This window comes from Rutidosis leptorrhynchoides, chromosome 4, assembly GCF_046630445.1.
Source record: "Rutidosis leptorrhynchoides isolate AG116_Rl617_1_P2 chromosome 4, CSIRO_AGI_Rlap_v1, whole genome shotgun sequence".
Lineage (NCBI taxonomy): Eukaryota > Viridiplantae > Streptophyta > Magnoliopsida > Asterales > Asteraceae > Rutidosis > Rutidosis leptorrhynchoides.
In genome coordinates this window covers 11236643-11259643 of record NC_092336.1, presented here as the reverse complement: position 1 = coordinate 11259643, position 23001 = coordinate 11236643, and the positions used below count along the sequence as shown (strand labels likewise).

The window sequence follows — 23001 nt, the reverse complement described above, 5'->3', positions numbered from 1 at the left end:
GGTGACATAGCATCTGAATGTGTATTCAAAGCAGCTTCTGTGAAAGCTTATTTTCTCGAGATTATTTGTGAAATTGTGAAGCGGATTCAATCCTGTGACTTTAAAAGCATTGTAATCGAGATGGAAGAAATAGAGAGACAGGTGTCGGATGCAGAGGCATCCAACATTAACGTGTCGTGGCTTCGACCTCACCTTGAAGCTTGTATGCTTATGAACATCAGTTTGGTAAAAAGAGCAGCACAAATGGATAGAAATGAGAGATATGCAAAGCTCCTGACTGCTCAGAAACGGTTTGAAAAGGCTGAAACTCGTTTGAAAGTACTGGATGTTGTCGAAAAAAACTTAAAAACGACTCGTGGGTGAAACAGTCGATTTAATAGTCGAAACTAAGCCATGCCTTTGTATCATATCACAGTTACTTCAGAAACATGTCAGATTTTTGTTGAAAGGGGTTTGAGCTGGTGACCCTTTTATGGAAGAAATGGTTACGAGTATGTTTTATACATTTATTGAAATAAACTTTTTTATAATACTTGGGATTAGATAGTTTCGAAATGATCAGTTTTGAGATGCTTTTTTAAGGTTACAATGCAACTATATTCAGTGTTTTAATCCGGAATATGGGGTGAGGTCAAAATGGATCGGTTTAGGTTTAGTTTGATTTGGGGCCAAAATGGATCGGATTGTGTTGAGGTTTTTGCAACGCACCCTGGCTAACTTTTCCCAAAATCGACTCGTTTTATAGAATTATCAACCAACAAGAGCTTGAGATCCATGGTTTGAGGTTGCACCAATACGTTAAGTAGCTACTATGTAAGCTTTTAATGAGTCAAGCTTGAGTAGCACGCCTTTTTAATGCCGTTATGTTATGTTTATAACGATTTAAGCTTTAACAATTGTTGGAATCCCATAAACACACACACATTTATAACTATAAACACACACATTTATAACTATGGCATGATGATTTTAATAAAGCTTTGTTGAGATTCTACATGTTACTTGTTATGAAATGCAACCTAAATATTTCTTTTTTTTTGGGTAAGCGAGGAAACCCTCCTATGAACGAGCACATTGGCTCCCCCATAGAAGGCAAAACCTCGGGTAATCAAGCCTCCCGAGCGCGAGACCTGGTACCGGGTGAATTGCGCATTATGCGCACCCTTTAGTCACACTTCCTTTTTGAACAATTTGGTATAGCCAGGAATTGAACCCGGTGGTATGAACCTAAATATTCTCTAATAATTACACAAAATATTTTATAATAATTACACAAAATAGCATATGATTACAAAAAATAGCAAGTGTGTCAAATATTTTCTAATAATTACACACAATAGCATATGTTTTAACTAGCCTATAAAATTGATTGTGCAGCTTCAATTTCCACTTTTTTGTCATTTAGCTTCTTTTGAACAAGACCGAGTATTTTCACGCAGCGTTCAGCCTTTTCAAATTTTCGTTGCGCAGCCATAAGTTCTATTCGTGTCTCATCAAGTTCCATTTTTGCAGCTCTTTTAACCGAAATGATGTTTTCTTTCGTTTTCCTAATCAAAACGGACTCCATGAAGGCCTCCTTCCTTTTCTTAGCGGCTTCAAAGTGCGCTCGAATCCACAACACATTAATATTGGCTGCCTCCGCATCTTTAATTTCACTCTCGATTTCTTTCATCTCGATAACATCGTTGGTTTGAACGCGTCTCACAATATCACAAACAACTGTAAGTAAAGATGCTCTCATTGAAGATGCTTGCAATGAACAATTTGCAGCAATGTCACCATGTTTCTTGAAAATGGCTTTAAGAATCGGTGCAATACTGCTTTTTACCGTGTAGCCTTGGATACACGTCATGCCAGATTCAGAACAAGAACCTTCTTCCTGTATGCAATGGATATTATTAGAGGTGGCAAAACGGGTAGATCCAGCAAGATGGGTAGCAAGTTGACACACTACACTTTCTTTTAATACAGTGAGAATCGGGTTAAGATTAACATGCCAACACATTTTTGTACATTTTGTAATAAAAAATTGTGAATTATAAAACGAGGGATGGAAATATATACGGAATCCGACGTAGCAAACACATTCTGAACCAACTCCCACTGTTCTCGCTTGAGGTCCAACGTTTCTTCATCACCGTCATAATACAATATCTAAAAGGATATAGTAACACATCTTAGTCAACAATTCAAATTATATAAAATTTATGCTAATCACACTTTGAAAAAAAATTGTTTGTCAAAATTATATTTCACACCTTGTGTCTCTTTCGGATACCGTCGAAATATATTACAACTCCTTCGTAATACCTGCAACAAAAGATTTTCACATTAAAAGAGCCAAAGGTTTCAAGAATATGAATCTCACTTGAATTAAGCTAATCACACTATGATACTACTTGCATTTTATCATCAGGCCAATACACTTTTATCCTGCTACCCACCAAATTTTCACCATAATCAACAGATTGAACCTACATCCATATATAAAGATTTATATAATTCTGAATATGATTAGCATAGATATAATACAATTAGGATAAACATAAGCAAATAGTATTACATTTCCCTTTTTTGGAGAGAGATCTCTTTTGCGTTTTCCGATCAATTGCTTTACGAATCCAGGTGGTACTAGTGGATCATTATACGAGACAGATTTGGTATCAGAGTCGATGCCTGATGTGTTACTTGTCCCCTCTAGACACTCGAGTTTTATCTTGTGAACTGTAACCTTCCCCAAATTGATTTTTTCAGTTGTATGTGGACTAGTATCCTTAAACTGTAAAATAAATATAGTAACCAAATCAACAATTTTATTTCAATAAACTATAATGACAACAAACACGCCACATCATTCAAGAATAATTGTTGTATACCATATGTGGAAGATGCGGTTTCAGTTCAGCAACACAGTTGTTGATAACATTTCTCCCTAATTGCCAACAAACAGGTGATACAATCTGCAATACGCTCAAGATGTAAGTATCACATATATTAATTTAATGGTTGAACAAAGTGTAAACTTTGGTAAAGATCACCTGTTTATCCTTTTGAACACTTGCGGCTAAAAGATCTACAAGCTCGAGATTAAGTGGCTTGCTTTCTTCTATCAACATAGTCAAAAATTCTTCCATTTCCGCTACAACAGCGGATGAATTTGAGCTTCAAACCAGCAAAAAAAAGCACAACGGTTAAAGTATTTCAATAAAAGGCATAAAGTTCCCTTTTTGATGAAGCAAATAAAGAATTTACTTACTCAGCAACAGTTAAAAATTGTTTAAAAAGTCGAACTACTAATCCGTCGAGCTGCAAATCCGACATAAGTGCTGGCATCTTAAAGTTGCTACATATTGTAAAAAATTTAGCCATTCTTGTATACGATCTTCCAAACGCAGAAGATAGTTTCTCGAAAGTCATCACTACAAGTTCAAGAAACTCCTGCAACCACAAAAACAAGATTAATTGATAATTAGTAGTATTACACTATCTTCTGAAAGATTAAACCAAAAGCTCATTCATTTGTGTTGCAACCTTCATCTGTTTATTGGTGTAAGGAAGGCCTGGTGCCATAATCCTCAAAATCTCACAAATGCAACATACAACCGAGATATTTACGTCCATATCATGATGTTTCATCAGTTTTTTAGCAATCAGTGGATTAACTATTGGACGTATTGCACGTTCTATCGATTCCGATAGTGGTCGTTGGACTTCAGACAGAACTTGCTCCACTTCCTGTTACAAGAATGCACCACAAAGTTGAATATTGTTAACTTTAGCAATTAACTATTACCCTGTCCATTGTAAAATTATTGTCCACAATAGCTCAGTGGTACTCGCTGCCTTTGCCAAAATGGGTGCAGGTTTGAGTCTCACTCATGGCAAGGATTTACAACTCTTGACAAAGTTGGATGATACTCGTTCCTAGCACATGCGGGTATTCGGTAGAGGTATTCTACAAGTATCTGATCTTACGGAACAGGCTTGATGGGTTTCTATAGGAAACACCGGGTTTTAGGTGTCCTGCCAATCTACCCCTTCTGCCAAAAAGTCTATCATAATCAACCTTGACCTCACTTAAGTCAAGATTATAGCCAAAACTCGAGTTTAATATTGAGCTCATTCGAGGCAATATCGAGTTTACGAAACTCGACTAGAGATGGTGACCTTAATGGCTTAAAATTGATTTCAAACTTTATGATAGCCTTTTTTATCTTAATAAATTAATAGGTGATAATCCGTGTACCACAAATTTTTTTTTGGATTGGCTAACTTATGCCCTAAGGGCATAAGCTAAGTATCATTTACTTCACTCAAACTTTCTAAATATAACACAAATTTAATTTATTAAACTCGCAAATTTCCAATTTTACATGTATATTAATTACATTTTAAATATTCATGAAAACTTTGAATTCATTAAACACCATTAACTTGTGTCCTTAGGGCACAAGTTAGCTTTTCCCTTTTTTAACCATACATATTAAAGGTATTTAAGAACATTGTAACGTATAACATTTTAGAATGGTGTTTGTTGTCTATGAATAAAAGTAATGATGCACGGATCACCTAACACCCTTAACTAATGCAGATAAATATGTGAAAATGTTGATATGTATTTTCGGCCAGCGGCTTATCGGTATTAGTGATGGTGTAGAACTCTGTAGCGGGCTAGAATGCCTACTCTTGGGACATCGTCCCTGCAGACCCGATCACGGTTTAAAACAGTGGGGTGGCTTAAGTCAATCATGCGGAGCCAAACTGTGAGTTTGTCCGTCTAGTGCCATGCAGCTAAGTCTTCAAATTTTAGAGTGAAAAAGTAGAGAAAGTGTGTGCTTTGCCACAAGTCCAAGTGCCTGAAAAATGATAGCCCAGGTGGCCTATTTATAGGCATGAGTGCTCCGTAATGTTCGGAGACACGTGTCACGCTGTCATTGATTGATTTATGCAAAAAGTGCGTGACTGACTTTATGTTTTACGCTGACGTGGAATGTGTGTTGTTCACGTGTTCTTTTTAGGGTTTAAGCATGAAAAGCGACATGCAGGGCTTATGCCTGTTTGTTATTTTAATATGATTCTTGCCGGAGAACGCTGAGCATATTGATTCATACAATGTCTTTAATGTTGTTTTTCATGCCTTTTAAGCGTTTCTTTAATCCTGTAAAGGCGTTTTTATGCGTACAAATCATAGGGCGCACCATTAGAAAGAGAATTCGAAATTAGAAAACTAAAGTGACTATTCGACCTTGAAATGGACACCAAACCTCATTTTAATCAATTTCAAGAGCCATTTTCGACCTTGAAATGGACACCGAAAAATGGACACGGACACCCACCTCGTGCTTTTTTTTAAGGCAAACCTACAATCTACACACGAAATCACGAATATTTACATCTCAGTGCCTCAAGTGAAGCTTGAACCCACAACCTCTTGGTTGAAGGGTTCCTCTCATACTGTTAGACCAAGGGCCCTTTCGTCCTCGTGCTCTTAGTTTGCGGTTAGTCTTGTTCCAATTTTTGTCATATATCATTAGCGACTTTTTTACACACTTTTTATATAAAAAGCTAACTTGTTAGATGAGAACATCACTAATCAAATAAAAAATAAAATACTTACTGAAAAACTAAAATATATTTTAATAAAAAAATGTATGCACTTTAAACTAAATTTTTTTTTTTTTTTTTTAAAAGCATCATTGATTATATATCAATATAAACAGAATGTTCACAGATGGATACACAACAGTAGCGTGGCCTGCACAATGAACAAAAGGCCACCGACAACACAGAATGTTCACAAAGACACACTAAAAGGCTAGGATGCTAAGGAAGCATCTTAAAGAAAACAGATTACATACGCATAGAAGAACAGCAACCTAAGCAACGAGTGACCGAGGACTATGTAGCCACGTATGCACTTTAAACTAAATAGATAGCTCGAAACCCTAACCCTTAAAGCGACATATAAAAAAGTAACAATACAAATAAAATAAACTAACAGCAAGAACGTCGAGAAGATTTGGAATTGTAGAAGGAACAGTCAACAGCTTCTTTCTAGCATTAATTAGCTTGGTTTGTATCTTTGAGACACATGTTGATTTGGCCTCCATTTTAGAAGGAACTCACACTACAGATTTTTGCCCTAGATATTTTTTTTAAAAATTAAACAAAGATTTTGAAATTGAAATGCCCCGGGGTGACCACTGAGTACTCTCACCCCCTCCTATATCTATTTCTGTTTTTTAGCTGATAGAAGGTCAATTTCAATCGGTGGGTCCCACGGTGTCCAACACCATTTTCAGTCATGGCATAATATTTTCGAGAACACTTTCTATTTATGTACATAAAACTTTAATATAATGACTTTAGCTCCACCTTTCAATGCTTTGTTTACTTTATTTATTTATTTATTTTATTTTTTTTTATTTTTTTTTGTAGATGAGAAGTGTATAAAAATATAAAATGACTACCTGTTTAGTAGTTTAACATTTTGTAATCTAAGAAAAAAGCAAGCATTTTATGTAACATCAAAGTACTACAAAAAATATTGTCTTTTTAAGCACAACTAACGGTTTTATTGAGTTTAGTTTGAAGTAAAAGGTTGATAAAGTATAATAATATTAAAAAGTGTGAAGTTGTGATGTGGTCCAGCGGTTGGTGGCCTGCCTCCTTTAGGGGAGGTCAGGAGTTCGACCCCCGTTGGCTACATATTAAAACACAATTTCATCTCTGTTATGAAGTATCACCTTTCCCATAAAAAAAAATGACAAAGGAAGAAAAATGACTGAGTTAAGTAATTTGAAATTATTAAAAAAAAAAACATATATTATCATTATCACTATTATTACTGTTACTATATTGAGAATCTCCCTTATGAAATTAGAGAATATGAACGTGTATTTATTTTTTATTATATAATTTTTAGAATTAATTAATTAATTAAATTATAACATCCCTTTATTATTATTTGTAACGAATGTTGATAAGCTTGGATAGTCGTCTTCTTTGAACGTGTTTGAATGTGGAACTTTATTCATCACTTATCTATTTTTTTTTCCCGCAAATATTAATATTAATATGTATATAAAATACGTCCAATGAACCGGTGGTAATACAAAGCAGATCCTATCGATCTGTGGTGGGAGTATGGTCACAACCGACCAAACCTCATTGGCACTCGCCTTGAGTGTCCTACACAAACTGGACGAAAACATTAAAACCAGAGCGAGCACTGTTAAAATTGCAAATGAAAAAAACAAACAAACAACAACCAAACAACCACCACCAACAGACAACTTATCTCTTTTTTGTTGCTTAATTGTACAGATGATTTAATTACACTATAATATTGATTGTGATTGTGAAGCTTCAGTTTCCACGTTGTTGCCATTTAGCTTCTTTTGAACAAGGCCAAGTACTTTCACGCACCGTTCGGCCTTTTCAAATTTTCGTTGCACAGCCATAAGCTCAATTCGTACTTCTTCCATATCCATTTTTGCAGCTCTTTTTACCAAAATGATATTTTCTTTTGTTTTCCTAATCAAAACGGACTCTTTGAAGGCCTCCTTCCTTTTCTTAGCGGCTTCAAAGTGAGCTCTAATCCATGACACGTTGATGTTGGCTGCTTCTGCATCTGAAATTTCACTCTCGATTTGTTTCATCTCGATAACATCGTTGGTTTGAATCCGTCTCACAATATCACAAACTACTGTAAGTATAGATGCTCTCATAGAAGCTGCTTGCAACGAACATTTAGCAGCAATGTCACCATGTTTCCTGAATATGGCTGCAAGGATCGGTGCAATACTTCGCTTTACATTGTAGCCGTGAATACACGTCATGCCAGAATCAGAACAAGAAACTTCTTCCTGTATGCAATGGATATAATTAGAGGTAGCAAAATGGGTAGATCCAGCAAAATGGGTAGCAAGTTGACACACTACACTTTCTTTTTTTTACAGTGAGATTTGGGTTAGGTTATCATGCAAACACTTATTTGTACATTTTAATAATAATTGCTTTAGTCATGCTAGAACAAATGACATTCTAATTTTTAAAGAATACTTAAATATATATAATAAAGAAATTTAGAAGTTGTAAACCTTTAAAATATAAACTTTCAACCCATTCAGTATATTGGGCCCAAGATGTCTGATTTGACCAGTTTGAGGTACAAGGTTGCAGAACTCGGAATTACTTGGCAAGAACTCAATTTTTGCAATTCGGGGATGAGTTTCGGTCAAAGTTGGTCAAAATCAGCCAAAAGCTCGGGATTAATCGAAAAACCGATCAAACCTCAGCTAAAACTCAGAATTACTCGGAAAATCGATCAAAAGTCGGTCAAAACTCAGTAACTCGGGATTTCTAGGAATATTGGTCAAAACTCGGTCAAAAGCGGTCAAAGCCAAACTTGGTCAGCATCCGAGTACTACCTAAAAGGCCCGGACCAAGTTGCTGAGTACTTCCTAAAAAGTCCCGACCGAGTACTCCTAAAAAGTCCCGACCGAGTACTCCCAGACTAGCGATTTTTGTAACCTTGGAGGTAAAGTACAACTTATATCAATCAATTCCTATATAAGTAAATGGGTAGAAACTACCATCTCCTATATAAACCAATGAAAAGGAGAGTAATACTAATTTAATAACATGGAGTTGAGCAAAAATATAATAATTTTGAAATATAAAATTAGGGAGGGAAATATATACGGAATCCGACATAGCAAACACATTCTGAACCAACTCCCACCGTTCTTGCTTGAGGTTCAAGGTTTCTTCATCACCATCATCATACAATATCTAAAAGAAAATAGTATCACATGGTAGTCAACAATCCAATATATATAATTTATGCTAATTGCACTTTAGAGAACAATGTTTGTCAGTCTCACACCTTATGTCTCTTTCGGATACCGTCGAAATATTTTACAACTCCTTCGTAAAACCTGCAACAAAAGATTTTTACATTTAAAGGTTTCAAGAATCTCACTTAAGTACATTATGAAACTACTTACATTTTATCATCGGGCCAATAAACTTTTATCCTGCTACCCACCAAATTTTCACCACAATCAACAGACTGAACCTGCACCATTTTACATATTTATATAATCATTGAATATGTTTCTCATAGCTAGAATAAAATAATTAGCATGAACAAAAGCAAATAGTATTACATGTTCCTTTTTTGGAGAGATATTTCTTTTGCGTTTTCCGCTCGATTCTGTTACAGATCCACATGATCCTGGGAAATTACTTGTACCATCGAGACACTCAAGTTTTATCTTTTGAATCGTACCCTTCCCCAAATTGATTTTCTCAGCTGTATGTGGACTAGCTTCCTTAAACTGCAAAATAAGTATCACATTTACAATATAAAAATTCATAGTCACCAAATCAACAATTTCAATATAATATTATTACAATTTCCATTAAAAACTATGAACTAGTCTATATTAGATATATACAAGTACGGGACATAGCAACCATACCTGGCAATTGAGACCCATACTCTCAAATTTAGGTCAATTGGGTCAAGCTTTTGGGTCAATTGGGTCATGACTCATGAGAGAAATTAGCCATGGCAATGTAATCCAAAACTTAAAAAAAGTTCCAATGGGTTTCCCTCCAACCTATTGGCTCCTATACCAAATTTAAAGAAACGGGTCAAATGAGTATCAATTCCTAGAGCTCGATATCCATGGATAGGTCTAATGGTTTTTGTGAATCGGTCAAATGGGTCGAGCATAAAAAGTTTCATTCGTCAAACATTTATGAAAACAATCATGGTTATATCGTTTATTGTGTATATTAATATTTCTTATATGTATACTGTAAATCATAAATTTAAACGTAAGCATGTGAAGGTAGATGAAATGTTTAAACCCATTTGACCCATGACCTGTTACCCAAACCGACCCATTTGGACCCGTTAAATATTTTTCACTGTTTGACCCATGACCCATTTCAACCCAAAACCGTTTTGACCCATTACCCAAACCGACCCTGACCCGTTTGCCAGGTATAATAACAACAAACACACCACATCATTCAAGAATAATGGTTGTATACCATATGTGGGAAATGTGGTTTAAGTTGATCAGGACAGTTGTTAATAACATTTCTCCCTAGCTGCCAACAAACAGGTGATACAATCTGCAATACGCACAAGAAGTTAGTATATCGCATATAATAATGGATGAATAAAGAGCCAACTTTCGTAAAGATCACCTGTTTATCCTTTTGAACACTTGTGACTAAAAGATTTACAAGCTCGAGATTAAGTGGATTACTGTCTTCTATCATCATAGTCAAAAATTCTTCCATTTCCAGTACAACAGAAGATGAATTCGAGCTTCAAACCCAGCAAAAGAAAGCACAAACTTAGCCGACTTTTGAAGTCTTCCGATAAAGAACATAAAGGTCCCTTTTTGAACAAGTCTAACTGCTAGCAAATAAAAAAATTATTACTTACTCAGCAACAGTTAAAAACTGTTTAAAAAGTCGAACTACTAATCCGTCGAGCTTCAAATCCGACATAAACGCTGGCATATTGAAGTTGCTACATATTGTAAAAAATTTAGTCATTCTTGTATAGCATCCTCCAAACGCAGAAGATAGTTTCTCGAACGTCATCACTACCAAATCAATAAACTCCTGCAACCACAAAAGCATGATTACTTGATATATAGGTAGTAGTAGTATTACACTATCCTCTGAAAAATTAAGCCAAAAGTTCATTCATTTGTTTTGCAACCTTCATATGTTCATTGGTGTAAGGGAGATCAGGTGCCATAATTCTCAAGATCTCACAAATGCAACATGAAACCGCGATATTCACGTTTATATCATGATGTTTCGTCAGTTTTTTAGCGATCAGTGAGTTGATTATTGGACGCATTGCACGTTCTATCGATTCGGATGGTGGTCGTTGGACCTCAGACAGAACTTGCTCCACTTCCTGTTACAAGAATGTAACACAGAGTTGACTATTGTTAACTGTAGGCTGTAGCAATAAACAATTACCCTGTCCATTGTAAAATTATTGTCCACCTCACTATTTTAATTATTTCAAATTGATTAACAAATAAAAGTAACTGATTAAGTTTCCGAAATTAGTCCTGATTAAACTGCATAAAACTCTAAAAACATCATTCTATCATTCAATTATAAAGGCTATAATAATAAAATAAAAAATTGGAACTGCATGCTCTTGACTACTGACTGGTAACAACTATTTTTGAACCGAGATATGGTTGCAAACTAGTCGAGCTTTTATCGTGCAACGCAAGCTCGAGCTCGGCTTGACCTTGAGCTCATTTAAGTCGAGCTAATAGTCGAAATTGGAGCATAATACTGAGGTCATTTGAGCCGATATCGAGTTTACAGGGCTCAAATCAGAATGGTGATCTTAACTACTTTGTGGCAGTCTTTTGTATTATATTCTTATCGACTTTTTTACAAAAATAAAAAAATTACACAATTTAAAAAAAAAAAAAAAAAAAAAAAAAAAAAGCAACTTGTTAAATGGGAACATCAGGGGAGCTCCATTAACTTTTGTAAATGATAGATTATTATACAATACGTACTAAAAAACTACTTAATACAGTAATAAAATTTAAAAAAAAAATGCATGTACTTTAACCTAAATAGGTAGCTCAAAACCCTAACCCTTGAAGCGACAATGAAAAAAGTAACAACAAAAAATAAATAAATAAAAAACTAACAGCAAGAGCGTTGAGTAGATTTGGAGTTGTTGAAGGAACATGCAACAGCTTGTTTAGCTTCTTTCTAGCATTAATTAGCTTGGTTTGCATCTTTGAGACACATGTTGATTTGGCCTCCATTTTAGAAGGAACTTGCCCTAAAGATTTTTGCAATTGATGTAATAGTAATAGCGGAGTAGGAGATTTTAGCTGGGGTTTTTGTTGAAACTAGAGATAGTAAACGAGTTTTTCGTTTTCTTTTTTAAATTACTGTATACTGTATATTTCTTAAAATAATTTTGTGATTATAGGGGTGTTTGGCTTTCTGTTTAAAACATTATTAATTGATTATTATTACATTTTTAAATTATAAATAATTAACTAATAATATTTGACAAATTAAATTATAAAATCAATTATTTGTTACTCAAAGAGTGAAATAGAAAATGAGATCATTCTCTACTACATCAAAATGTGATAATCAATTTAACTCTATACATATACGAGCAATATTTACCATAGTTATGTGTCAAGTTATCAACTAAACTGATTTATCAAATATTTACAGAATTGATTAATTGATTAGTGCATTATCATTATCAATTTATCATATAATATAATCAAATTCAAATATCATTAAGTCATAAAAAAATTTGTTATAACTAGTTATCTGATTCTAATTATCTAAACGTATAATACTTTTTAAAACACAAATTAAAACATACTTAGAGTATGATAATAGTAAAATTGAACTTTTAGTATTTTAGAGAATAATAACAAAACTTGTGGCTTTCTTTTGCCTTTTTATATACTCCGTAGTCCGTACATTATACGGGTCAGAGTTCTTTATGAAAATAGTGTATTTACCTTCGAGTAAAGGTATGGTAATTGACTAATTGTCTGCATCCTAAACTTAATTATTAACCCCCTTTGAGAAACTTTTTGGCTCCAACATGTCATGATTCATTTTCCATATCATGTATGCAATGCACATGATCACTTAGCCTTACCTCTTTGTTGGTCTAGTGGTAATGGCTCATACCTCTTTGTTACAGGGAGTTCGATTCACTAGAGTGGCAACACTGCACACAAGGATATTCCCTTGATCTTGAATTCCACCTAAGGTCACCTTTCGCACATCGTGTTGCAGGGGCAGTGGGGATGAGGGTTTTATCGGTCATGCCCACGGATTGGTCTACGTTTCCTCTAGGGCAGCAGTTGGGGACGAATTATGCAGGGAGATGATCGCGTGAGTGGTTTAGTCATTAGTCCTTAGGTGATCCCAAACTGCTGTTCAATATAAAAAACTTAGCCTTACCTCATTTATACTAGGACAAGGTAAGGCTAATACATTGTACGTGATATGGAAAATGAATCGTGACACAACCGTACAGAGAAACCTCATGATTAATGTATGGCAACGGTACTGGCCATCACTTAAGAGACAAACTGTCAAAGACATCTGAAGATCCCAAATCACATGACCCGTCACCAAACCAAACTAAGCGACCTTAATCGTGAAACTCTAGTGCACAATATCGACTATAGACTCGTGTTCTTGTAATCTTTAACATAGCAAAAGCAAAATGGTATAAACACAAGCCAATCCCAAGTATTTTTTTAAGCCTGGTAAAAACTACTACGTATTTCTAGTATGTCCCTAGTAACATATTTTGGTTATCCTTTAATAAAGGTTGTTAGGTTGTTACCCGCGAGACTTTGTTTAGTTTCAAATCCCGATATGTTATCCTATAGTTTTTTTTTTTTTTTTCCCCCCTAAATGTAACTACTTTCAAGCGGTAGTGCTATGCATCACGAGCTTCCTTGGTCTCTCTTTCAGGTCCATTTTAGCAGCTTCTTTAACCAAAATAGTGCTAGCTCTCTTTTGTGGTAGTAAACTCGGTGTTTTCATGTCCAACTTCTTCTTAATGTCTGCTAAATGAACTCGAAGCCACGCCACATTAATGTTGGCTTTTTCTGCATATGACACCTGGCTCTCTATTTTTTGTATCATAGAAGTGATGTTTGTAACATCTTTGGTTTGAATCTGTCTGTAAATATCACAGATATTATCAACGATAGAGGATCGCATGAGATCTGCTAACACACATTCAGCTGCAATGTCACCATGTTTCTTGAAAATGTCTTCAAGAATTGGCTTATTATTCTTCTTCACCTCGTAGCGTTGACAACGAACGATGCCCGATGGACGTGATAATCTTTTAGGCAGTGCCAAAACAAGTTTTTTGGCCTGTACAAAATGGATATAAATTAGTTTTCATTTTCTTTTGAATTTCATTGTAACCTAACTTTTTAATGTTATTTGTAACTTATTATTAATTCCTGAAACTAATAACTTGTAGCGTCAACAAGACTTTTTTGTGCCGGTGGTCCCTCATTTATACATTAAATTGCATGCCGTGTCCCTGTCATTTTTTTAGCTCCGGTGGTTCCTTAATTTTACAAATGTTATTGGTGGTCCCTCCGTCTATTTTTCGTTAAATATGTCTGTTAAGTATAACACGTGATGTCGTTTTATGAAGTTTGATTCATCTTAAACGGCATTACGTGATAGCACTTAACGGACACGAAAAAATAGACGGAGGGATCACCAAGGCAACATTTGTAAAATTAAGAGACCACTGAAGAAAGAAAAAATGATAGAGACACGACATGCAAATTGGTGTATGAACGAACTGAATAGATCGGGATCCATTTACGCCAAAAATTTCATATTAATATAAATCATAACAATGCAATTCATCTAAAGATATTCCTAACTTAAAGAGAGTGCAAGAGATATATACTGGATATGACACGTGGGACGAATCTTTAACGAACTCCCAACGTCTCCCCTTGAGGCATATGAGTTCTTCATCACCATCATCATACAATACCTAAGATAATATAGCAACGAGCATTAATCAATTTAAATATATAAGATCAAAAAATTGGTGGCGAGTGATTACAATTATTATATTATATCACTAATTATTTAATATTTTGTGCAAAAAGATTTATGAGGCTTTATGGACTAAGAATTAGCACATGACGACTTTAGAGTTAGATGTGTAAAAAATTAAAACACGACCCGGATTAACAACTACCTCTTTTGACTTTTCACCACTAAGACACGTTAGAGATAAAACATGACATATATGAACCTTTAATAAGTAAATGGGTCGACATTACCACCTCTCACGACTTTGACCCGTTTGATCTCTTATAGACAAAACTAACAAAAATGAACTATTTACAAGTATATGGTCTGGAACAACCACCTCTTACAACTTTTGACCTCTTAGGGATTCAACATGACCCAAATCAACCCACTCGTGAGTAGATGGGTCAATATTTCTACCTTTTAATACAAATTTTTAGAAAGTACGGATCAAGAGCTTTGGAAAAAAAATTGAACATCAAACCTTGTGTTTCCTTTTTATGGGGTCAAAGGATTCCACGACTCCTGCATAGTAACTGCAGCAAACGATATTCACATAAAAAAAACAACAAAGATTCATAAATGTCACTCAAATGCAATGATACTTACGCTCCATATAATGGCCACCAAACTTTTATCCTCCTCCTCACCAAATTTTCACCATGCTCAAGGACCTGAACAAATATAAATTTGTATAATTCAGAATATTATACTATTAGCATAACTCAAACAAAGTTCAAGGTATCGATTGGTCCCATATTTCCACCTTTAATTTTCAACGGAGTCTGCCATCTCTACAGACTTTATGTTACTTTAACGAAGCCTATTTGTTTAAATTCTATAGTTGCCTTCAATTGTTTCTATTAATATGTTGCCATGTTGGTGGTAGACCAAGAAGGGCCTTTTCAGATTTTGACATGTACTACGAAATGGTAGCTTATAACCCAAACCATGTTGACTTGTTACTTGACCCGCCCATCTTGCCATCTCTTTAGTTGAGTAAAAGAAGCTGCAAAGTATAAAGAGAAGGAAGAAGGTATATACAAAATCTGCCACAGTAGGCGAGTTTTCCACCAACTCCCACTTTTCCTCCTTGAGGTCTAAGATTTCTTCTTCATCGTCATCATACAATACCTGAAAAGATATAGCAACATATGTTGGTCAACCTAAAAAAAGCAGAATACGGGTGGTTTGGGGAGAGGGGTCAAAATGGGTGATTTTAGTTGTTCAAAAATTTCAAGTATTGTAATAAATAATAATAATAAGTGAGTCAAGTATGACATTTCCACATCTATGAAAAGTTAAGAAAATGAAATCCGATAACTTGGAGCAAATGTTGGTGAACATCCCACCTTATGCTTCTTTACATTACAGTCAAAGGATTTAACAACTCCTTGGTAATACCTGCAACATCATATCATATTTTCACATTAAAAGAGCCAAGTGAGGTTCATGAATCTCGTTCAAATGGTATGATACTTACATTTTATCATCAGGCCACCAAACTTTTATCCTGCTCCCCACCAAATTTTCACCAACCTTAACAGATCGAGCCTGAATCAGTATACAGGTTTATGTAATCCAGAATATAATTAGCATAACTTGAATGATGAGGTGTTCATCTTTCCTTTCTAATGAGAACACGAATTAGAGGTGGCATTTTAGAATGTGGACCCTACTTTGCCTATAACAGCTTTACTATGTAACATTTAAAGAATTGGTTAGAACGGAAGCAGCTTGAACCAGCAGATCAGATAGGCTGAAGCTTACCCAAAATATATTCAAAATGCATAAAACCTCCTAAATCTTGTGTTATTAAAAGAAAGTAGATTCATATTGTAATAATATTTCATTTCATATGTGATAGTAAAAGACAAACAAAAAAGTATTTGCTGGTCAACCTAACTCGTTCTGTCACTTCTACGTATACTTGGCAATTAAGACCCATACTCTCAAATTTGGGTCAGACTGGTCAAGCTTTCGGGTCAATTGGGTCTTGAAAAAGATTAGGCCAGGAAATGTAAATAAAAATTTAAAAAAGGTCCAATGAGTTTTCTTCAACCTATTGGGTCATATACAAAATATAAAAAAATGGGTCACATGGTTATCAAATCCTAAAGTTCAACAAATAAAGACAAGTCTAATGGGTCTTGTGAATGGGTCAAATGGGTCGAGCATAACAAGATTCATCCGTTAATCATTTATGAAAACATTAATGGTTACATCATATATTATGTGTATATATATATATATATATATATATATATATATATATATTAAATTAAATATTAATAATAAATAATAATAACTAAAACAATATAACAAATGTAAAAAAATCCAAACCGAACCAACCTAATCCGTTTGGACCCGTTTAAAATTTTTACACGTTTGACGCATGACCCATTTCAACCCAAAACCGTTTTGACCTATTACCCAAAGCGACCGAACCTGACCCGTTTGCCAGGTATACTTCTACCTATAGAAGAAAGTGTAATATTGTATACCTTTTTCGTTTTCGGAATGTCATTTCTTTTGCGTTTTCCCTTCACATCGGTCACTTCTTCAGATGGAGTTGGTGGATCATCATTCTTTTCATCTTTAATCTAATATACATGTGAAGATGTGAAGAAATCAAGTGTAATAGCAACAAAATCTCTATAACAATAATATATATATTTTATATGCATAAAAATCTGAGCAAGAGTAATACCATGATGTCATTTTCTAAAGCAGATTTACGGACACATGCAACCAATTTGGCATAATCATAAAGTGCAATGCTCATATCTCGACTCATTTTTTGTAATTTTGGTTTTTGTTGAACCTCACAGTTCATGAGAACTTTTTCCGCTAGCTGCTTACAAACAGGCTACAAGAACAACAACACTTAGTGTACGATGTAAATAGTGGTGAATTGAGAATCTGGTTTAGTATTAGGATCACGGCATAATTAAAACCTGATTTTCTTGTTCAATAAAAGTAGCCACGAAACCACGAAGCCCAAGTGCGAGCACCTCACTTTCCAATATGATCATGGTCATTATTTTCTCCATCTCGTGTACAATCAGAGAAGAATTGGAGCTTAAATGTCAAAAAAGAAAAAAAAAAGTCAGTTTACCTTCAAAAAGTCACCACTAATGACATAAGTTACAGTTTTAATATCTTTTTATTTATCTATATGATATATGATTATATCTTCTGTAACAAAATGATATTGAACACAAACTATTCTTCATTGTTGTGCCAAATTACTTGCATAGATGTAAACTTTCAATAACAGGGCCACCTTGGATAGGTTGGTATGCATTGAACAAATCAAAGACACCACAATCTAATCTTTATTTTGTAACTTTCTTGCAATAGAACCAACTCAAAGGAAACTCGAGCATGATAATTTTTATGTCGCGTTCCCAAAAGTTCGACCTAATTGCTTAATAAATCCACTTTAACATGATTGACTTTTAACCCATAGTTAAGAAAATTTAATTTGAAATAATTTAACTTGTGGTGCTTTACAAAGCTACAATTCCCGATTCTACAGTATCGAACACGTGACATGGTTTTGAGACTTTGCAAAACACCCAAGTTAAATTATTAGAGTTTTGAAATTTGGATTTAAAAGTCAAGTGTGTTAAAGTGGATTAATGAAGCAATTCGATTGAACTGTTTGTGAACTTGACATAAAAGTTGTCATGCTCAAGTCGACTTTGAGTCTAATCTCTTATAAGACACTACAAACATTTAGATTATATTGCGGTGTCTTTGAGCCATCACCAAAGTAGACTAGTAACCTGAACACGAAAGATCTCATCCATTTACCCGTTTATGGTGGTGTCTGATTATAATGTATGAGAGTGTAAAATATTCCTTGTTTATAAACCATTGATATTGTTGTTTCTAGCATATTTCAATTAATAGCAAAATATAGAAGCATTAGTCATATACCGATTTGAGCGTCAAACACTTTGATATTAAAGCATGAAGTATTTTAACACAAACATGGTAACATTCTTATTAAATTTGATGCACAGGTTTAGCTGCTAGCAAAGAAATAAAGTTCTTACTCAGCAACGCTCAAAAACAGTTTAAAAAGCCGAACAATTAGCCGGTATCCGTCCAACTCCAGGCCCAACATCTGTACCGACAATCTGTATTTGCTTAATAATTTGAGAACTCTAGTCATCTTAGTGTAGCATCCACCAGATGCACGATATAAATTCTCAAACGTGGTTACAACTAGCTCAAAGAAATCCTGCGCATTAACAAGAAGGAAGGGTCAGTTACGTAGGAATATAATACATTTTATAAGTATTTTTTTTTATCTCAACAATTTGTTCATACCTTCATTTGTTCACTGTTGTAGGGGTTTTTTGGTGCCATAATTCTCGTGATCTCGCAGATACAATTTGCAACAGAGATATTCACATCCATATTAGGATGCCTCACAATTTCCTTAGCAATAAGTGCCTCAATTATTGGACGCAATGATTCAAGCATCGATTCAGATGGTGAGTCTTTCACCTCAGACAGCAATTGTTCCATATGCTATTACAGAAACACACGAGAATAAAATTCAAGTAGAAGCGAAAACCTTGGTTCAGTGAAAGCATTACAGTGCAATGAAATGTAAAAATAAAAACATAATACACATCACTCATGTCAACTAAAAGGGCAATGATAAATCCACCACGTGTATGCATTAATAAGTTGCACAGTACAACTTGTTAATACATACTTACGGTGGATTTATCAAATAATGTGGTGGATTATCACTTATCACTACCCCAACTAAAATGTTCAACAGTAAGGTTAAATGCTAAGTATAGGATGGTAAGTTATCACGAAGAAACAAACTTGAATGAGAAAAAGTAAATAAACAAACATTAAGTTTGGGTAAATCACGGCTAGAGAGATATTATTGATTTAGATTTTGATACAGGTTTATGATTCACATTAGCGTTGTTTATACGAAGCATGTAATAGTAATCCTAATCAAGCAAAATTTAACCACGCAGGCTTGCCTGAGTGGTCACCGAGTTGCCCAATGAAGCACACCACCCGGGTTCAATTCCTGGCTATGCCAAATTATTCAAAAAGGGAATGTGACTAGAGAGCGCGCATAATGCGCAATTCACCCGGTACCAGGTCTCGCGCTCGTGGGCTTGATTACCCCGGGTTTTACCTTCTATGGGGGAGCCAATGTGCTCGTTTATAGGAGGGTTTCCTCGCTTACCCAAAAAAAATAAAAATTAATCAAACAAAATTACTTGCATTCAAAGGAACAGCCACCAACTTACATTTCTGGGGCTAGTAACCTCATAACTCAATCAAGGATTCAAGGTTACGAAACTCACTACTCGGGGAGTACTCTGTAGGGACTTTTGTAGGGACTTTGGAGAGAGTAATCGGCAACTTGTCAATTAATCGGATTGGACTTTTTATACATTTAAAGAAATGAATTCCAAAATTATATGTGTAAATACAAAAACAATCATAAACATAAACATTAACATTAACATAATTGTCTAGAAACATAAACATAACCGTTCATTTCTCAAAAACTCTAAAATTGTAGAGTTTAAATTCATATAAAATTTTGAGCAATTTTGACTTGAGCGACTAAATTCGACTCTGATTAACAAATTTGAGTTTGACCCATTAACAAGGTTGGAGAAATCGGGGAGATCTCGGTCTAGAAGAGGCTCTTTATCTTCTCCGACCACCACTAAAGTTGTTTGATCGCCTTTGACCGGCGATTGACTGCCGGTTTCACCTTGTTTTCTTTCTATTTTGTCTTCTTCTCCTTCCTCATCTTTTCTCAATTCCGGCAACATCTAAGTTTCCCGACGCCGTTGACTGGTGTTTGACTGTCGTTGACCGGTGATTGACCGAGTTTTTAACGAGTTTCGTCCCGATTTCTCGTTTACATCCTTCTGATAATTTCCCTCGAGATCTCACCCGAGATGGCCGAGATCTACAACCTTTCCCATTAACAGACGATGAGCGATTAATTAAACGGATTTTGAAAAAACAAATCAGCATATTCTTAAAAAGGAGTGATCGGGAATTAATCAGGAGTAATCGAGGATTTTTACAACAGTGGACTCTACAGGACACAATTAGCCTAGGAGATGATTTGGCCATCCTCGCAAATATAATATTCACAATCTTTTACTTTTTTGAAAAGCAATATAACTATTCTATACATGATCAATAAGATTACATATTGATTACAGTATTGTGTCGACAAAAAACCATACTACTCCCGTCCGGGAAATAAGTATCCAGTTCGGGACCATATTACCGAAACTGGAGAGCAATTCACACAGATGCCTCGTCTAGCCAATTAAATCTCCCAAATAAGATTACATAATAAGATTGCATAAGGATATCCCAAATTAATACTTACTTTTTTGGGAACAGCAAACACACACATCCTTTTTGTCCACGACAAAACTTGAACTCATAACTTCGGTTGATGAGTCCCTTAGTACCGCTTTATTCCAAATTAGTACTTACTCATAACCTCATCAAAGTACTTGTACACTCATTTTGAAAAAATTCACTTATGACTCAGGGAAGCTCATAAACTATAGTTAATAAGCTCATAAGCAGTTTAAAAAAATTAGCTTATCAGCTTTTTTCAAATTTTAACAAATTCACCCAATAGTTACATTTCTCTTGTAAGCAATTACCCAATATGAAGTGTAAATTTTTTTAATATTATACAAATTCAGTGAAGAAAAAAAAAAAAACCCTAACTATTTCAATAAATCTCAAATAGCTTGCACCCTGAACTAAAAACAACTGACGTCATCAATTCGTTTCCAGTTCGTACACAAAACACAACTAACAGATTCAAGCATCATGCAACATAAAATAAACATAAACGTATTCATATAATACACGTATAATACATATATACAGAAATGAATATATATATATATATATATATATATATATATATATATATATATATATATATATATATATATATATATATATATATATATATATATATATACCACGAGAATGTTGAGAAGCTCAGCATTTGAAGAAGGAGAATGAAATAGTTTCTTCCCCACATTCATGAGCTTAATTTGAGACTTACTGAATGAGCACATTGTTCGATTTTGTGTGAAATCTAACCAATTTGTTGCTGTAAGGTAACAAATACTATTAAATACTCGCGTTCATATTTATCATCCATAAAATTGTAAAAAGTGACATAACTCAATTATCAATTACGGAGTATCAATTATTTACGGAGTACTTTTTATACTGTAATAAATAAATAAATAAATGATAAAATGATACGAGTAAATGATTAAATGATTAATAACTAGAAAAAATCCGACCGCGCGTTGCTACAGTTGTATTCGACGCGCGGTCCAATTTGAATATACGATGTCCGTTTCGTGTATAGTTAGTCGTGTTGTATATGTATATATATGTATGTAATATAACCCGAAATATTTATTTTTTTTAACGATGTCCGTTTCGCGTATAGTTAGTCGCGTTGTGTTCGTAAAATTATTTCGAGTTGAACGGTGGTCTCGGAAAAATTTAACTCGCACCGAGCGTGAATATAGGGCCCGTTATTTAGTGTTTTTTTAACGATGTCCGTTTTGCATATAGTTAGTCCCGTTGGGTTCGTGAGATTTTTTCGAGTTGAACGGTGGCCTCGGAAAAATGTAACTCGCACCGAGCGAGAAGATAGGACCCGTTATAAATTCGGGTGGAGTAAGGTTTTTTTATTTTAATTAAATTATATATTTACATTTTTTACCCCTAAAAAAGTGCAAAGTTGAGGGGTTGTTGTATAATTTGTGCGAAAGTTGGAGGACCATTTGTAGTGTGAACGCAAACTCAAAACGAAAACTCGTTAAAACTGAAACGACCAAATTTGGGAGGAGGTTTAGTATATAAGCAAACTCAAAACGAAAACTCGTTAAAACTGAAACGACCAAATTTGGGAGGAGGTTTAGTATATAAGTATAATATAATATAATATAATAATTGGAAAATGCAAAATGGCAAATAGCCCAAAGCACTGAACCTGTGGCCGGGGGTGAGCATGCGGTACGGGTTGCTGGAATCTATTCAGCTTTGTTTCTTGCTATTTTTACTTTTTTCCTATTTCTTATTTTATTTTATATTTTATTTTAGACAAAACTAGTTTTTCAACCCTCGCGCCGGGTTCAGTTTCCAATGTATTTTATTACGGAGTATGTTTATTTTGTAAAATTATTTCGTGGCTAACGATGATGTCGTTGAAGCGCAACTCGAGTCGAACGAAAAGGTATAACCCGTCAAAGATTTAGATGTTATCTTAAATTAACAATATATGTGTATTTC

The 23001-nt window shown here is 34.6% G+C and overlaps 3 protein-coding genes across 4 annotated transcripts; all 3 read right to left on the bottom strand.

The window, feature by feature from the left end:
- Positions 1 to 1326: 1326 nt before the first annotated feature.
- Positions 1327 to 6110, bottom strand: LOC139840406 (uncharacterized). Its single transcript, XM_071830676.1, has 10 exons — positions 6000 to 6110; positions 3532 to 3735; positions 3257 to 3438; positions 3039 to 3162; positions 2877 to 2960; positions 2564 to 2779; positions 2404 to 2474; positions 2259 to 2310; positions 2065 to 2154; positions 1327 to 1879 (listed from the first exon to the last, which is right to left on the bottom strand). Exons 1-10 carry the CDS (start codon positions 6108 to 6110, stop codon positions 1358 to 1360), a joined length of 1656 nt encoding a protein of 551 aa, XP_071686777.1. The 3' UTR covers positions 1327 to 1357.
- A 988-nt stretch (positions 6111 to 7098) lies between these two features.
- LOC139843923 (uncharacterized) lies at positions 7099 to 11864 on the bottom strand. The gene is made up of 10 exons (XM_071834106.1): positions 11724 to 11864; positions 10754 to 10957; positions 10472 to 10653; positions 10228 to 10351; positions 10069 to 10152; positions 9174 to 9344; positions 9012 to 9082; positions 8891 to 8942; positions 8707 to 8796; positions 7099 to 7868 (listed from the first exon to the last, which is right to left on the bottom strand). Exons 1-10 carry the CDS (start codon positions 11841 to 11843, stop codon positions 7341 to 7343), a joined length of 1626 nt encoding a protein of 541 aa, XP_071690207.1. The 5' UTR covers positions 11844 to 11864; the 3' UTR covers positions 7099 to 7340.
- Positions 11865 to 13066: 1202 nt separating this feature from the next.
- LOC139843859 (uncharacterized) lies at positions 13067 to 21773 on the bottom strand. 2 transcript variants are annotated; one of them, XM_071834030.1, is made up of 13 exons: positions 21669 to 21773; positions 18985 to 19188; positions 18708 to 18895; positions 17601 to 17724; positions 17354 to 17512; positions 17148 to 17246; positions 16127 to 16197; positions 15996 to 16047; positions 15688 to 15777; positions 15253 to 15317; positions 15128 to 15179; positions 14510 to 14599; positions 13067 to 13953 (listed from the first exon to the last, which is right to left on the bottom strand). In XM_071834030.1, exons 1-13 carry the CDS (start codon positions 21765 to 21767, stop codon positions 13495 to 13497), a joined length of 1752 nt encoding a protein of 583 aa, XP_071690131.1. In that variant the 5' UTR covers positions 21768 to 21773; the 3' UTR covers positions 13067 to 13494. The 2 variants fall into 2 exon arrangements, with proteins under 2 accessions (XP_071690131.1, XP_071690132.1); XM_071834031.1 differs by having other exon boundaries at positions 16127 to 16182.
- Positions 21774 to 23001: the final 1228 nt, after the last annotated feature.